This window comes from Leptosomus discolor, chromosome 4 (assembly GCF_034619465.1).
Source record: "Leptosomus discolor isolate bLepDis1 chromosome 4, bLepDis1.hap2, whole genome shotgun sequence".
NCBI lineage: Eukaryota > Metazoa > Chordata > Aves > Leptosomiformes > Leptosomidae > Leptosomus > Leptosomus discolor.
In genome coordinates, this window is record NC_141394.1 from 21,096,818 (window position 1) to 21,114,700 (window position 17,883).

General features: G+C 41.0%; 1 protein-coding gene across 1 annotated transcript in view; it reads left to right on the top strand.

Annotated features, from left to right (window-relative positions):
• Window positions 1–453: 453 nt before the first annotated feature.
• Window positions 454–17,883, top strand: part of LOC147415654 (uncharacterized) — a 30,703-nt gene continuing 13,273 nt past the window's right edge. Inside the window, 5 exon segments of the mRNA XM_086464790.1 lie at window positions 454–577; window positions 580–633; window positions 636–1,393; window positions 1,395–1,674; window positions 1,677–1,762. Coding sequence (XP_086320916.1) covers window positions 454–577; window positions 580–633; window positions 636–1,393; window positions 1,395–1,674; window positions 1,677–1,762 — 1,302 coding nt within the window.

A 17,883-nucleotide genomic window follows, 5' to 3' on the forward strand; every position in this document is an offset into this window, starting at 1 on the left:
GGTTCCTGAAAAACATTGATGATAACTTTTTGACTCAGGTGATGAAGCAACAAATGAGGAGAGGTGCACTGCTGAGCCTTGTACTAACAAACAAAGAAGGCCTGGTTGGTGATGTGAAGGTTGGGGGCAGCCTTGGCTGCAGTGACCACGAGATGGTGGAGTTCAGGATCCTGTGTGGAAGAGGCAGGGCAATCAGGAGGATTGCAACCCTGGACTTCAAGAGAGCTAACTTTAGCAGCTTCTAGAAGGTAGGGGGACCAAGAGAGCTGGTTGCTATTCAAGCAGCACTTCCTCCAAGCTCAAGCTCGGTGCATCCCTATGAGGAAGAAATTGAGCAAAGGAGGCAGAAGGCCTGCTTGGGTGAGCAAGGAGCTTCTGGAAAAACTCTGAAAGGAAAGAAAGAAGTTTACAGTGTGTGGAAAAAGGGACTAGCCACTTGGGAGGAATATAGGAATGTCATCAAGAGTATGCTGGGATGCAACAAGGAACTCTAAGGTCCATTTGGAATTAAGTCTGGCTAGGGATGTCAACGACGATAAGAAGGGCTTCATCAGTAGCAAAAGGAAGACCAGGGAAAACAGGGCCCCCTGCTGAACGAGACAGGTGCCCTGGTGATGGAGGATATGGAGAAGGCAAGTTACTGAATGCCTTCTTTGCCTCAGTGTTTACTGCTAAGGCTGGTCCTCAGGAATCCCAGACCCTGGAGGTAGGAGAGGAAGTCTGGAGCAAGGAAGACTGCCCCTTGGTCGAGGAGGGTTGGGTTAGGGATCTCTTAGCCGGACTGCACACTCACAAATCCATGGGCCCCAATGGGATGCACCCACAAGTGCTGAGGGAGCTGGCAGGTGTTATCGCTGAGCCGCTCTCCATCATCTTTGACAGGTCATGGAGGACAGGAGAAGTGCCTGTGGACTGGAGGAAAGCAAATGTCATTCCAGTCTTCAAAAAGGGCAAGAAGAAGTGTCCGGGTAACTACAGACCAGTCAGCCTCACCTCCATCCCTGGAAAAGCGATGGAACAACTCATCTCTAAACAGGTGGAGGAAAAGAAGACTACCAAGAGTAGCCACCGTGGTTTTATCAAAGGGAAATCATGCCTGACCAACCTGATAGCCTTCTGTGATGGCATGAGTAGCTTGGTGGATGAGGGGAAAGCAGTGGATGTTGTCTACCTCGACTTCAGCAAGGCTTTTGGCACTGTCTCCCATCACATCCTCATAGGCAAGCTTAGGAAGTGTGGGATAGACAAGTGGACAGTGAGGTGGATTGAGAACTGGCTGAAGGACAGAGCTCAGAGGGTTGTGATCAGTGGTGCTGAGTCCAGCTGGAGGCCTGTAACTAGTGGTGTTCCCCAGGGGTCAGTACTGGGTCTGGTCTTATTCAATGTATTCATTCAAAAACCTGGATGAAGGGACAGGCTGCACCCTCAGCAAATTTGCCGACGATACTAAACTGGGAGGAGTGGCTGACACACCAGAAGGCTGTGCTGCCGTTCACCGAGACCTGGACAGGCTGGAGATCTGGGCAGAGAGGAACCTAATGAGGTTCAACAAGGACAAATGTAGGGTCCTGCATTTGGGGAGGAATAGCCCCATGCATCAGTACAGGCTGGGGGTCAACCTGCTGGAGAGTAGCCCTGTGGAGAAGGACCTGGGAGTAGTGGTAGACAACAAGTTGAGCATTGTGCCCTTGTGGCCAAGAAGGTCAATGATATCCTGGGGTGCATTAAGAAGAGTGTGGACCGCAGGTCAAGGGAGGTTCTGGTGAGGTGGCATCTGGAATACTGTTTCCAGTTCTGGGCCCCCCAGCTCAAGACAGACAAGGAACTACTGGAGAGAGTTCAGTGGAAGCATACTAAGATGATTAGGGGACTGGAGCATCTCTCCTATGAGGATAGGCTAAGAGTTCTGGGTCTTTTTAGCCTGGAGAAGAGAAGGCTGAGAGGGGACCTTATCAACACTTATAAATATCTAAAGGGCTGGTGTCAAGTGGATGGGGCCAGACTCTTTTCAGTGGTGCCCAGTGACAGGACAACAGGCAACAGGCACAAACTAGAGCACAGGAAGTTCCACCTCAACATGAGCAAAAACTTCTTTACTTTGAGGGTGACAGAGCACTGGAACAGGCTGCCCAGGGAGGTGGTGGTGTCTCCTTCGCTAGAGATATTCAAAACCCGCTGGAACGTAGTCCTGTGTGAGCTGCTCTAGGTGAACCTGTTTCAGCGGGGGGGTTGGACTAGACGATCTCCAGAGGTCCCTTCCAACCCCTACCTTTCTGTGATTTTGTGATTCCGTAACGACGCACAGAGGTTAGAGAGGGATTGACTATTCACTCTCTTCTATTACAAGCTTCAAGAGAAATAAAATAAGGATAGCAAAAGCCACCTGCAGCACAAATTAAAGGAGGTGGTTCTTCAGGAAACAGGTAGAACTACCTGTTCAACACCCTTCCAAAGGACCTTGTAGATGAAAGAGGTTTGCAGGAGTTCAAGGGGAGACGAACAAACAAAAAATATCAAGAAATGCCCTGCTTGGCGAGTGGTCCAAGAGCAGGGAATAATCATATATACTTCACTGGAGACAGAAAATGGGACTAGACGGGAACTATAAGCTGAACTAGTACAGCTATTCATATCTATGCTTTCCACTTTTTAATTTCTCTGTATATATTTCTCTCCATATAGCCACACTGGATAGTTTTGGAGAGTTCAAAGAGCACCTCCCTCAAAAAAACTACAGGCAATAATCTTTCCCAGATTTCAAACTAATGTTTTGTCACATTGTTCTCACTTACTCCTCTCAGAAAGAAAGTCGCAGTAAGGAGATTCCTGTGTCCTGAGACCTCCTGAACACATATCAGTTCCCTAATTTCTTGTACAGAATAAATATATTATTTTTATTTATTATGTTGATCCCCTAAGCACTTGGTTCTTGCGAGGCTGCTCCCTTCCCCTGGGGGAGAGAGGGAGAATGATCCTGTTTGAGGAGATATAAGGCAAATTTTTTTTTCTCACCAGAGTATGGGATAGGGTGTTTTGCACAGATGATATAATATCAATCAGGTATTACTATTATTATAATCAAATGAGCTCACTTTTTACCTCAAGCACTTTTCTGAGACTGACTTTTATCACATTTTACAAGGATAACAAAAGACAATTAGTAGAACTTTAAAATAGTATGGGTTTTCCAGATCTAGAAGCTTGACTTGGTGCAAGAATACTATGGGAGAATCTGTTGTTGGTGTAAAGTGAGGGAAAAGGGAGTAGATGGAGGTCATTAGCTCCTAAATGTCAGTGTTCTTTCAGAACATGCTCAGCTTCCAGTTCCTAATGAGCTATGCAATGCTTAATCTGGGCTCTAAATACAGTATCATGAGGGCAACCAGTCATGTAAGACTAAACGTTGTCATGGGAGATTGTTCTGTCAGTCATAGACTTCTTCACCCGCCTTTTGATCATGACCCTCTGCTAACATATCCAGGTTTGATCTGTGGTAAAGGCTAATTAAACCCTATGCATTATGAAGAATAAAGGCAGTTTAAAATAGGGCCTGTGCCAGTACTGTCAGACATGGGTCACTTGCTCAAAACTGAGTAGATAAGGTCAAAGCAGAAGACCACAGAAAAAGAAACATGGACAAAAAAAGCCTCTGGGCCACCACCAGGGGAAAAAAAAGGACACACCAGAGAAGACCAGAAACTTTGCTGGGAGGATGCATGCAAGCCAAAAAGGAAATTTCTACAAGGAATGCAGAACTCACATCCACACAGCCCAGCTCTACAAAGACCTAATCCTAAACCCATCTGATGTACATAAACCTTAACAAGCTGTAGAGAGAGCTCTGCTAGTCTAAATACTGCCAGAGACAGGAAGACAAAGCAGTCCGATAGCCTTGATTGCACTGGGATGGTTGTCCAATGGCAGAGTGAGCATAATGTTGTACAGAGCTTGGCAAGAATTTTCTGCCTCTTGAAGACTTCCCCAGCTTGCACAGTAAAATGCAGTTACTCTTGCCCTTGTTCACCTTGACAGCATGCATACGGTTGTTGGATGAACCCACACCATAACTAAAAATCACCATCATGTGTGATGTGTTGGATGGAAAGCCTGAGCTTCACAGGCAGCTCTGTTCTGACCCACATGTTGGACAGAAAATGCCCCCTTTCATAAAGTGTAGTGGTTAGCAGTTGTAAAGGGGCTGCAGAGGTTAATGGTAATGGGAACTAATGAATACGTGGTTTCTTGTTCATCATCTCACAGACTTCAGCTGAAAGGAATAGCTGGACCTTGGTTATTTCTGAGAAGTTTGAGTCATCTGTGAGATCACTTGTGGAACACAGTAATCACACGTGGAACACAGGAGAAGACTGATGTTTTCATTGTTACAGATGTGATTAAACTGCTATATGACAGACTTCTGCTGACATAAAGGCTAATGTTGTTAAGCTCCACCGACAAATGCATGGAATCTTTTAATGTGCTGCTTTATAGTTTTCTTTGTTATTTATCTATTTACCTCTCACAATTTCAGAACTGATTCCAGGGGAAAATTAACAGCTATGATTAGTCCTCATTTCATCAAGGTATTCATCCTTGTCTTAGCCTGGCTCCTGTATTCATGTGATTAGTTGAACATCTTTTGTTTTATCAGTAGAGTTTGTTTTGTATGCTGGTGACAGGATTTAAAAAATAATCACCCCATTGCCACCAAAAAAAGCCCCACCCTGCTCTGAAAATCTGAATAGAGAGACAATAGAGTCCTTGGGTGTTACTGTCCAAAAAGCTGACAGGAAGCATAGCAATCATCTTTTGTAAAATGTCTCCAAAATTTACATATTTTTACCATTTGAAGTACTTAACCTATTGTTTTCTGAACATTTGATGTGGATAAACTTGCACTTAAGTTTTTTGCAAAAACTATTACAGGGAATATTTCTGATACCTGCACACAGTATTTGCAAAGAAGATTACTTTCTTTGGACTGAAATACTGAATAAGACCAATGTGCCACCAGTTGTCACAGTGCCAGGATCTGAAAACTAAAGCTGATACAGCATAGTATCATTTTCAAGCCAAAGTTTTTGTAGAGAAGGAAGAGTCTTCGATCAAGAAATCTGATGAATTGATTCCGTTGTGATACACGGGCAGAGAATGAAAGCAGCATACTAGCCATTACTGAAATGAGATTGTGGATTTAGAGGAGATGAGGTGGAAGGGAGCAGTAATGAAATCAGGAAAGTTAAAAAAAGGAGGAGGATGGGTGGGAAAAGAGAAGGAAGGACTGACAGTTGCTTATTTGAAAAAAAGAAGAAAGAAAAAATCTCAAACCCAAGGGAATGCAGAGAAGGTAAACAGAAAAATGAAAGAGGAATTTACATGAGCCAAGTATTATTCCCTCATTTACAACTGATAAGAGTTGACTGAAATTATCAGTTATTTACAATGGAAAATCAGGGTGTGGGGAAGATGTTTTCTATTACTTAATGCAAAAGCTGAATGCACCTGCAAAAGGGAAGAAAGGAAAGTAATATTGGAAAATATCTAGAAAAAAACATGGTCCAAACTAAAAGCCTTCTATTTCTCAGAGTTTGAGTTTCTGGTTTTGTCTGGGGGAGGGTGGGGGTCTTTTTTTTTCACCTGGGGGAGTAATAGGAGCCATGGGAGTATTTTCTAAAATAATATACAAGTTAGATCATCCTAACTATTTCATAAATAATCCTGGTATTTCTCAGAGAAAAAAAGGTAAAGATATATCAACTAGCTTGAATTACAAATATACAAGTCAAATCCAAGACAAATTCACATGTATGTGGTCAGTGGGGCTCTATATTAGGGCTATATGCACCCAGGTGCTTCTATCTTTCAGACAACGACACAGCTCTGGCATTTCAGGAGGTAACGTGCACAGTGAAATTAAATTACGCATTGATAAATGTGGATTCAGTTATTCATTCGATAAAGCAGCATCAGGATCATCAACCTGGAAATAAAACATGTATTTCTTTGTGTCCTCTCTCTAGCAAGTCAGCATTGGCTCATGAAGTGCCACTGGCAGGTGTAGCTGGCTCAGGCCAGTGGCCACAGAAATGTACAGAAGCCCACTGCAAGTGAGGGCACGCTTCCCCTGGGAAGTGGGTAGATTCAGGGGAAATCAATGTCGATCCAGCCAAGACGGGATACACTGAGGGACAGTGATCCAAAACATTCTCAGCAGAGAGTCAAACTGTGTGATTTCCAGTGAGGCATCTAGAGTGCATAAGAGTTTGTGAAGCACACGGACCTGACTCCCAAAAGAGCATGAAAGGTAATAAAAAGAGTCATGAGGGGTTGAAAATTTTATTACAGTTTAAGCTGAGAGAATCTCCCTGCATAACTTAGAATAAAGGTCAGGCTTTCTTTATCAAACTCTGGAAACATGTACAAATCAACCAGACAGCATTTATCTCTGTTATCATTTCTATTCTGATAGTAAAAGAAGACTGAAAAAAGTAAAAAAATAGGAATACATAAAAGAGCTTCCAAAAAGAAAAGTTGAGAAATGTTTATACAGGATATAGGTCACTATGGAAAATGAATTCAATAAATGAACTTAACATACATGCTTGCATTAAAGCCTATGTTTATTCCATATCCACCAGAGAAATTGTTTGCGCTACACATCAATTCATATGTATACACACAAGATTAAACATAGGTTCAAATACTTTGCTGAATCAGGGTGTAGTTTAGGTGTCAAGGAACTGTGGTTCCGCTCTCTCTGTGCCCAGTAAATTTGATAGTGGTGTGCAGGTTACCTGCCTTCTGTGCCTCTCAACTACCATCTGTGGGAGCACCATAGTGTAGCTCTGACATACAGAGAACTAATGAATACTTCATGAGACTCTCAGTTATTATTTAATCACAGCTCCTTTATGAGTCGATGGAATTTGTGTTGATTTGATACAAAGGGAAAATAGCACAGCACTTTCTGAAATGTAATAGTGAAAACAAAGCTAAAAATAAACCAAGTTAATATTAACAATATGAGAAGCACAGAAGAAAAATATAAAGTGATGGAGGAAAACTAAACACAGACATTTGAAAGACTTTATTAAAAAGATCAATGTAAAAGTATAACACAAAAGTGTTAATTTCCATGGTATAACACTTCTATTCATATTCATGTACAGGATCAACTTCCACGAATGTCCCATGAAACTACTGATTAGTCTGAGTGTCAGGGCTAAAATGAATTGCAAGTAGAATGAATAAGAAAAATGTGTAAAATTCTGGCCTAAACTGCCCAACTTTTTTTCTAAACCTATTTTTTCTCTAAGAATATTAGCAGCAGTATGGAAACTATGGGTACTCAAAAATGAAATCTTTTCTTCACCTCCTAAACTTGTACCATCAAAGTTAACAGCCCAATCAAGAATATTAACTCCACGGTTAACAACTTTAATAATTTAGTTATTTAAATTAATTGGATCCAAGGTTTGTTCTTCCAATCTTGTGTAGAACCACTCAATACTTCAGATTTCATAACATCCATGTGCCGAGCCCCAACTCGCTGTGCTGATACTGCATTATTTAAACTGTTATAATAGGGCCTGATCTAAAGCCCTTTGAAGTCAATGAAAAGACTCCCACTGACTTCAAAGGACTTCGCATTAGCCCCAGAATATTTTCTTTGCAAGGGTTTTGTACTTGACAATATCTGATATGGTAAGGAAAAATTGTGCAAGGGAAATTATTGGCAGTCTTAGGAGGTCTTCAGAGAAATTCTATGTGTACCCGAATATTTCAGGTCAGCCAGTGGTTAACTCAAAGCTGCATTTAATGTAGTGTAGGTCCTTCTGAAACAAACAAACAAAAATGGCATTTCTTGGCAAAAGTGAAAAAAAAAAATCTTTTTAACAGCATGCTTTGTTTGCACCCCCCCTGCGCCCAGGTAGTATTTTTTATACTTATGGGTTACTTAATTATCTGAATTTTTTGTTTTATACAAAGATAATTTTTAATGAACAATAATATTTTAGAAGTAAAAGTCTGAAAAATTTTGAGACTGTCAAATGCAAATATTTTGAAAACAAAAAAATTCATTTTGTAGGGACTGAAAAGTTTTAGATATTTAATAAAATACTTCCCCAAGCTTTTTGCCTACTTTTTCCACAGGTTTTACTTGGATTTCTGAATAGGTTTGATCTCCTCAAAACTGTATTTCTGTTAGTGAGTTTTTACTGATGCCAAATACAATGTTTAGCCATAAAAATTCAACTGCTTCTAATTTCAGTGGAAATCAAACTTGTGCAATTCTCAGAAATCCTCGCTCCTATTAATCTTGCTGTCTGTGATAAAGATTTTGACATTGGTTTCTTTAGACCTACACAGGCTTCTACGTATCACAACTGAATTTTATAACTCTTACATTTCACAGTGAGTCCACCTTTGTTTGAGACCTTTGGGATTTATCTAGCTTTAGCTCCCCATCTTTTCCTTCCCTTCTTCTAAATTTATGTGCAGGATTCACATACAGCATAGGCTGAAGGATTTAGCAGGTTGTAGCATGGGCTGTTAACTCTCCACCTTGTCTCCCTTTTGCCTTATGTGTGGTAAGTTGTGGGTCTTAGCAAGAATTAAAAATATTTTACTTCCCATCTAGACCCTCCAAAATCATTTGGAGGAAGTTGTTTACCATGCAGTATACATGCAACCTTCATAGTATTTTCATAGACATAATTTTTCATTAGCATTTTTCAGGTCAGCAACTCTTTTCCACGGGCATGGATGTATTTTATCTTTTACATACAAAATCTTGAGCAAATGCAGATCAGTTCTTTCAACATCAGTAACAAATAACTTTATCCTTTCAGGTGTGATTTATAATAAGACTATATGTTTTGTTTTCTTTTACTTCTACTAGATAAATGCCCGAATGAGTCCCTGGCATTTACGTTGGTGTGCTACAGTTTAAAGGGTGTGATCCAAAGTGTACTGAAATCAATAGAAATATTTCAATCGATCACAATGGACTTTTGCTCAGAATTGGACACATACAAGAGATTAATTTCATTTACTGTCAATCTGCTGTTATAGATTAAGATCTGTAATGGGGAATTGTGAGCTAACAGTTTCAGTTTCCAGTTATTAAAAGGCTTTTGTATAATTTATAGTGAAACCATGAGTACAAGGCATTTCAAACCAGAAGACTGATAGGAATGCAAGTCAATAACGAGATGTTAAATACTTCCTAGACCTAGAAAAATAATTTGGATGTGTGCCCCTGTTTCACAGGCTGTGGAGTCTTCTTCAGTAGTAGGCACTGTCATGCAGATCAAATGGCTCAATGACCTCAGTTTACTTCCCCTCCCACAGTAAAGGCAATGTCAGATAAAAGGCACCTTTCACCATGCTTGCAAAATAACACTGAGTCCAATCAATTACTTAAACAGGGCAAAGCAGAGGAGTGGAAAATGTGGTTATTCAAGGACTCAACAACGTCACATGCTGCAGTTCCATCCTGGGATTAACTAGTGCCCCCCTTGCTCATGCGCTTAGCACTTTGCGAGTGTGCTGCCTTCCAGCCAACATGGTGGCCCCTCAAGTTGATCACTGACAAAAAGAAAACCCCATTTCCAAACTGTTCCTGTAGCACCAGCTGAAGCTGACAGCCTTCTGGAAACCATCTCTGATAAATAAGACATGTCATTCTGGTCACCTGGCTGGATTGACCCTAACAGATTCGACTACCTTGGATATGAAGATGACAAAAGTTTCAGCTCTTTCACGTATTGATGATATTATCTGTCCTAAAAGCTGTCAGCTGGAGGGAAATTATCACAAGCAGCCAACCTGGAATTGCATTCGAGACTGTGAAGGCTGATATCTGTTACCGCTGAGTACTAGGACAGTGCGCACTGATTCATGGAAGAGAGAAATGTCATTTTTCACAAACAGCTTCCTCCTTATGCTCAGATGCATATGCCATTCATCACTTTCAATCAGTATTACTGACAAAGAGAGAGAGAGATCAGGGCAAGGCCACCATGCACAGCCTTTTTACAATTTCTAATTTACCAAGCACAAGATATTTGTTCCTGCTTAGCAACATCCTTGTGGTGAAACAGGCAACTAAAAGCACCCATTTCATGTCATATATTCCAAGGCCTCAAAAGACTGTTTCATAGTCACAACAACAGACCATCAAAAGGAACTTGTTGGTACAAAGGGTCGGAAAATTCATCAGAATAAATATAACCAACTTGTTGGTACAAAGGGTTGGAAAATTCATCAGAATAAATATAACCATCTACCATACCTGGATGACCACAAAAATCTAATAAATGCAGAAATATATATGGGAAAGGCAGAGAGAATTAAGATGCCCATAATACCTGCATTTGCAAAAACAGTGCCCAAAACACTTCACCGAATCAAAGGATAATTGAGGTGGGAAGAGACCTCTAGAGATCATGTAGTTGACTCCCCCCTGCACAAAACAGGGTCAGCTAAAGCAGGTTGCCCAGGACTGCATCCAATCACGTTTCGAGTATCTCCAAAGATGGAGACCACAATCTCTCTATGCAGCCTGTTCCCATGTTCGATCCACCTTAGGGTAAAAAAAGTTTTTTACACAGAATTTTCTGTATTTCCATATTTCATTTTGTGCCCATTGCCTCCTGTCCTGTCACTGGATACCTCTGAGAAGAGTCTGGCTCCATCTTCTTTAGCCTCCCCCTCCCCCCAGTCAGGTATTTATACATATTGGTAAGACTCTCCCTGGGAACAGGTTGATCGCTACATCTAGGTGGTCAATTTGTCTTGCTCCCTCTTTTGTACTGCAGCCCATCCTCAGACTACACTACATGAAAGTCTAATGGGCAAGGCTACAATTTAGCAACTAAAATCAGTTCCTGCTTCCATTTATAGCTTTGTGGATCATGCTGGGCAATTCACTCCATCTCCAAGTTCTTCCCTTTCCTTTTTTTTTTTTTGCTTTGGGATCTTTGGCTGAGAAGTGCTGAAGAACAGTATTTGCCCCACATGTGTCTTGTCTGAATAACATCTAACATATTTACAGAAGACCAGCTATCATGGAGGTTCTGGGAAACCGAAGAAGGTCAAAACATCACATCCTTGAGAGGACGTCTTGGAGGTGAATAGATTTATCATCTTACTGACTGCATCAAAAATTAGACAGAGAAGTCCACAAAAATAAGGTTGAACTGTGAAGAACTTGGTATCTCTAGAGCCATCCCTCCCAACAGATGTGTGTAATAGTCAAGTGAAATTTCTGTTAGTGTAATTGCAGCCTGCAAACCCAAACCAACAAAGAACAGTCTATTCTCTTGCTCTTGCTCAGTTCTTTCAGGCTCCTGGGATGTTTTTGAAGATCTCCTGTCAATCTCTATTCCATCTTACATTCTTTTTGAAGAGCAAAGTCCAAAACTAGAACAGCATTTAAACCAGGACCTTGCTGCTACCAAGAACAATGGGAGATATACTGAGTGTCTTTTCCATATGACAGTCCATTCTGGAAGTATCAGATGCCTCCTGCCAATAGGAGAACAGAGGTGGAGAGCCTTCAAACAGGATGAATAATCACTTATTGCTCTGGCTCAGGAAGGAGCTATGATATCAGCATGCACCTATACTTTCACACATCTACATGATGGGGAGGATGTTAGTTTTCTGAAAATGCATGGGAAGTTGAGTAGAAGTTGCTTCTAAAGTAGCATGAATCACTTCTTTTTAAGATGAGTCATCCTCAGAATACTGTAATGAGATGCATCTCTGTCAGTGCACAAATACAGGTCACACATCACAGACATCTTTGTCCTTCCTGAAGGAAGAAATACATTCATTATAAGGCAGGTTCACCAACCCCTAGATAGGCTAGGCAGCGTGCCCAGCACAAACTCTGTCACACATTATTTCTATTGTTGTCATAGAGATTACAAGCTCCAAGTAAGTGCAAAAATCACTGTGGGTACACACAATGAAGCTGGTGGTTAAAACAGATCAGAGCAGGAGTGGGTGCTCACTTGTTTGGGTGGCTCTTTTCGAAGATTTTTATGCCAAATAATTAGGGGACAGGAACACCTCTCCTACGAGGAAGGGCTGAGAGACTTGGGGCTCTTTACCCTGGAGGAGAGAAGACTGAGAGGGGACCTTATCAATGCTTATAAATGTCTAAAGGGTGGGTGTCAAGAGGGTGGGGCCAGGCTCTTTTCAGTGGTGCCCAGCGACAGGACATGGGGTATCGGGCACAAACTGGAGCACAGGAAGTTCCGCTTCAACATCAGGAACAGTCAGTCGAGGGAGGTGATTCTGCCCCTCTACTATTCTCTGGTGAGACCCCACCTAGCGTACTGCATCTGGTTCTGGGCCCCCCAGCACAATAAAGACATAGAACTGTTACAGCAGGTCAAAAGGAGGGCCAGAAAAATGATCAGTGGAATGGAATACCTCTCTTATGAAGAAAGGCTGACAGAGTTGGGGTTCAGCTTGGAGAAGAGAAGGCTCTGAGAAGACCTTATTCCAGACTTTCAATATATAAAAGGGGCTTATGAGGAAGATGGAGCCTTTTTACCAGGGTCTGTAGTGACAGGACAAGGGGCAACATTTTTAAACTGAAAGAGGGTACATTTAGGTTGGACTTAAAGAAGAAATTCTTTACAATAAAGATAGTGGGGCCCTGGAACAGGTTGCCCAGAGAAGTTGTGAATGTCCCATTATTGGAAGCGTTCAAGGTCAGGTTTTATGGGGCTTTGAGTGACCTGGTCCAGTGGAAGGTGTCCCTGCCCATGGCAGGGAGGTTGAAACTAGATGATCTTTAAGGTCCCTTCCAACTCAAAACATTCCATGATTCTAAGTGCACAAGTTTCATCTATCCCAAGTTTCGATCTATCACCTTCTGGAAAACTCCTACCTTCTGCTCCACCCAGTTGTATTCTAAAGAACAGGATTTTTAATGAGAAGAACGAAACTGACATATTTGTGTTTGCACTAACCACTCGTGCTCCACAATGGAGATAGGGACAGTATTTAAATTACTTTTCTGCATCAATAATTTGGATTCCTGTAGCAGAAAATTCATTTGTCTCTTCTCTGTTGAAAAGAACCCAATGTGTATTCCTGGATCCCAGCTGGACTAGCAACAGAGGAGAAAGAAACAACAGTACACTTAGTAAAGAAATAGAATACAGAGCTATTCCAAAAGACAATTAAATTTTCATCAGATCCTGATGGCAAACATGTCCCTGTTGTGCTAAACACAATGCAAGCAAAACTTGGAAGACAAAGAAATGACAAATAAGCAGTCAGCAGAAATAAGTTATAATAACCATATTTGTGCAACAGAACAGTGCAGTCCTATGCATGAAGAGTGGTTTAAACAGCAGAAGTAGTGTAGCTTTTCACCAGATCCTGGCAAGAATCTCTCCTTTACTCTCCTTTTTTGTATTCTTACATAAATACCTGCTGCTGATCAGCAGCACCTAGGATGAAAATGAAGTTACTGGGCTAGATGTTCATCTAGCCTTCCTCCTTCTACTGTGAGCCAGTCTCATGTGTTAGTAAGATCATGTTTCTACCCAGGTGCAGAGCCACAGCTATATGAGTACTCTACTTTCAGAGCCAGGATGAGTACATTGAGCACAAGCTTGTTTATCTTTGAATCATGGACTACAACAGCAGACACATTCACAACGATCTTCCCACTCCCTTCCCCCAATATGAGTACCAGTCACATAGTCCATCTTCTGTTTAAAGAAAAGTAAAAAAAAAAATCACACCTATACTGGCAAAATTTGCACTTGAATCTTTTTACCTGAGCATTGAACAGCAGGTTCAAAGCAGAAACTGTTCCTGCAAATGCCTATCTTGTGCTTACAGTCAGAAGACAAACATAAGGGCACACTGCTTGGCATTTCTTATTCAAAGCTTGGGTACAAAGGTACAGGTGCTAATACCAGTGGCACATAATTCACTCCTGCAGTGATATTGCCTGATTAACCATCTGCTACTGCATCAAGAAATTTGTTACCTTCAGTTTAACCATGCCCTGATTCCAGTTGATCTGCATTTTGGTTTATGAAGGAACATTACGGCAAAAGCATTAGTGGTTTAAAAAGCTGTTAAAAACAGCGATGATTGTAGCAGAAAAGGAAAAAGACAGATGAAAATATTTTCCTGTTGTCTACTCTCTGAAAATACAATGATATTTTTAAAGGTGAATGAACTTACATAACTTTCCATTATTTGGAAAGAATCTGAGCTTAAAGTAGAGTGATTAAGGTTTCTGTCAAAATTAAGCAAGTTCCGGTACTGAGTATGGAATTAATTTAATTCTGAAAATATTCAAAAAGGAGGGCAGTATTCATACTAGCACACAAGTAGAGGCCTTCTGGCAGGGAGATATAGCACCACCACAAGGGATCCAAAGAAACAGAGAAAAACTGTCCAGTCCAGAGGAACAGAAATATTAATGCCTACATCACAGTGAAGTCGACTATTCCCTTTGGTAGCTTCAGCCATTCTCGCAGCCTTTGCTTGCCTAAAAATTTATATGTATTATTGAATAGATTTGTTTCAAACCATCTGCTTAAGAGCAGGGGTTAATGAAAACTAGAAACAGCCTTGGAACAATTAATAGAAGGCATGCCATTGAATGAGAAAGGACTGAGGAGCCAGATGTCTGGTGTCAACTCTGACTTACAGCTACAGAAACTTGCCTGACTTTCCCCGCAGAGACAAGCGATTACCTATGGTGAAACTAGATTGTCAACTTACCTCTCATAGCCTGGGTGTGTTGGAGGGAGAAGACAGGCATAGTTCTTTTTAGATTTAAGGCCTGTTGTGTGCTTTCAGAGCTTAGCAGAGATTCAAAGACCAATCTTCACAAGGTGGATGAGCAGCATCCTAAGCAGACCATACAGTTTTCAGGAGAAATCAAAGCATCATCACAATCTGGTCATGTTTGCCCCATACTATCCTTAAGATAAAGGGCATTGAGCAGCGGCACAGAAGTTGGCCGCCCTTGCTTTATACTAGGTGACAATTCAGCTTTTATATTGGGCAAAATCCTTATGTGGATGAGAATTGAAGCCTTTTTTGTGAATTTGGGTTGTGTTTGCCTGCAGGGGAAGATCCCCTGAAGTTTCCAGTCCCTTCAGCAGAGCAATTCCAGAACTACAACAAAGCAGCCCATCACACAGAATATTATTTTTTCTTTAAGTTAGATCTTCCTTTCACTTTTTCTTTACTTTTTCCAATTCCCAGGCTCCCAGCTCAAAATCAAGGAAAACAGATCCATAACAGAGATAGCCCAGACCAAGAAATTTGGCTCCTGGCATGAGTATTAAAGTGCTACAAATCCAAACTGTTGCTGCTACAGACTCAAGAAGATTCTGTTTGCCCATATGTTTCAGCATGAGCATTTGTTCTTTCACATATAAGGTTCTGCCTGAACCTTAAATATTATTTATCATTCTGCAGGGTTCATATCTGAAATGCAGAATGCAGTCTATAGATCAAACAAATCTTTTGGAACAGAATTTTAACTACATATAAAATTTTATATATAAATATATATATAAAATGAAATTAAGAATTTACTAAAAGAAATCCCAACAGTTACTTGGCAAGTAAGATCTAAGCAATTAATGCATCACAGAATGTATTAAGGTACAAGTCAGTATTCCTATGAAAGGAGCTTGAAGTTTAGACTTTTGTGTTCATAAGTTTTAAAGTGATACCAGAATCAACTTGTTAGGCTATGACACAATTTCCAGTTGAATTTAAAACACATCCATTTCTAGAATGAAAAACATGGTATTGAAATACGGCATGGAAAGAGATATAAGGGGCAAAAGAAAAAGAAGTAAGATTTTTTATTTCCTGGGGAGAAGAAAGACAAGGAAAACATTGACTTTTTTTTTTCCAGTAATGCAAACATTAATATTACAAAAATCACGAGAAGGTAGCCAGGACTACAGTGTACTTTTCCCAAGGGTAACAAGGAAACAGGAACAGAGGAAGGAGTTGAGATGAAACAAATGAATAACCAGGTCTAGCACATGGAAAAGAAGCTAGTATAAACTAGTAGGACATTTAAAGAAGCATGTCTTCACGGGGAAGGGAATCCATTTTTCTCCTATGCTTGGCCATGTAATTGAAATATCAGCATATCACAAAGTTAAAAACATAGGGAAAATAGGAGTCTGACAGAGGTTACTCTGAGCAGCTATTGGTCCTGTTAAAATTTGAGTAATTTTTCATCTGGTCTTGTGATGATCATAGGGCCACAGCAACTATCAGGGTGTGCTCTTGGTGTCATTATTCCATGAACACAACACTTTCGCATATGATTATTAATCACATGCTTTTGCTCTCTGTCAATGACCAGCAACTATCCTCGCATGAAGTTGAACTCATGCACTCATAGTACTTGAATCATTTGGTGTCTATATGGGCATGCATGACCATGGTAGGGATCATGACCAACAGCATCTAGAAGTGTTACACACAGCTTAGTTCTTCCCCAAATGTAAGCGACATTCATCCTGCAAAAGCATGTCTTGCAATCTTCAGTTACGTGTAGTGTAGGTATTAAACAGCAGTATTAGAAACCACCCACTGCAGTTCCTGGGGAAAAATGCCAGGGAGCAGAAGGAGCTGATGAAAGTATTCCATCAAAATGCCCTGCTTTTGCCCTAAAAGTTGAACCCCCCAGTTATATTCAATAATGGCTCCACCAACATGAATCTCAACGTTCTCTGCTGCAAAGTTGCCAGCTACTCAAGAGTCCCATCAATTCAATTGGCCCAAGCCCAAGAGCCTAAGCAGAAGTAAGGGTCTATAATTACCGTTGCTGCAGGAGAGGAATTAATGTTTCTTCCGTCCTGCCTGTAAGAGAAGGAACATAGGAATAGAAGGCAAAGGTATCTTGATGTAACCATCAAGATGGTTACATGACATGTCTCTCAGGATTGGATAGCCTCGTCTTTTCCTGCTCCCCAAACAAAATTTGTGGGTTTGGAGGTTGCTCTATTAAGGCTTCACTGCAGAGTTGTCCCTCAACACCTTTCATCAGGCCCTAGTTTCATCTTTCTGTCATTTTATGTCTCCATTGTCGAGGTGCTATGTTGCTTGCCTCCTTTTTAGCCACCAACATTACACACAGACAGATAGATACAGACACACACACACACCTTTCTTTGATGCTGTCCCATTTAAGGGGCATCTGAATCTGAAAGTGATTAATCGAATCTGCTGTAGCTCAGATTTCTATCTTAAGCAATACAGGAAATTTAAGTGACTGGTTTGCAAAGAATCATAAAACTGTTTAGGTTGGAAAAGACCTTTAAAATCATCAAGTCCAACCTAGCACCGCCAATTCCACCCCTAACCATGTCCCTAAGTGCCACATCTACAAGTCCTTTAAATATCTCCAGGGATGGTGACTCAACCACTTCCCTAAGCAGCTCATTCCAATGCTTGACAACCCTTTCAGTAAAAAAATATTTCCTGTTATCTAATCTAAATCTCCCCTGGCACAACTTGAGGCTATTTCCTCTCATTCTAACATTTGTTACCTGAGAGAACAGACCAACACCCACCTCACTACAACCTGTTTTCAGGTCATTGTAGAGAGTGGTAATGTGTCCTCTCAGCCTCCTTTTCTCCAGACTAAACAACCTCAGCTCCCTCAGCAGCTCCTCATAAGGCTTGTGCTCTAGACCCTTCACCAGGTTTGTTGCTCTTCTTTAGATGTGGTTTTCTTTCTTTTGTCTTGATACTGAGGTGCTGGAGCACACCCAAAGAAGTTTATTACAATGGTGGAAAGGGATGGAGGCTGCAAAAGGGAAGGAAGAAAGCTGACTTTGGTGGTAGATGTTAAAG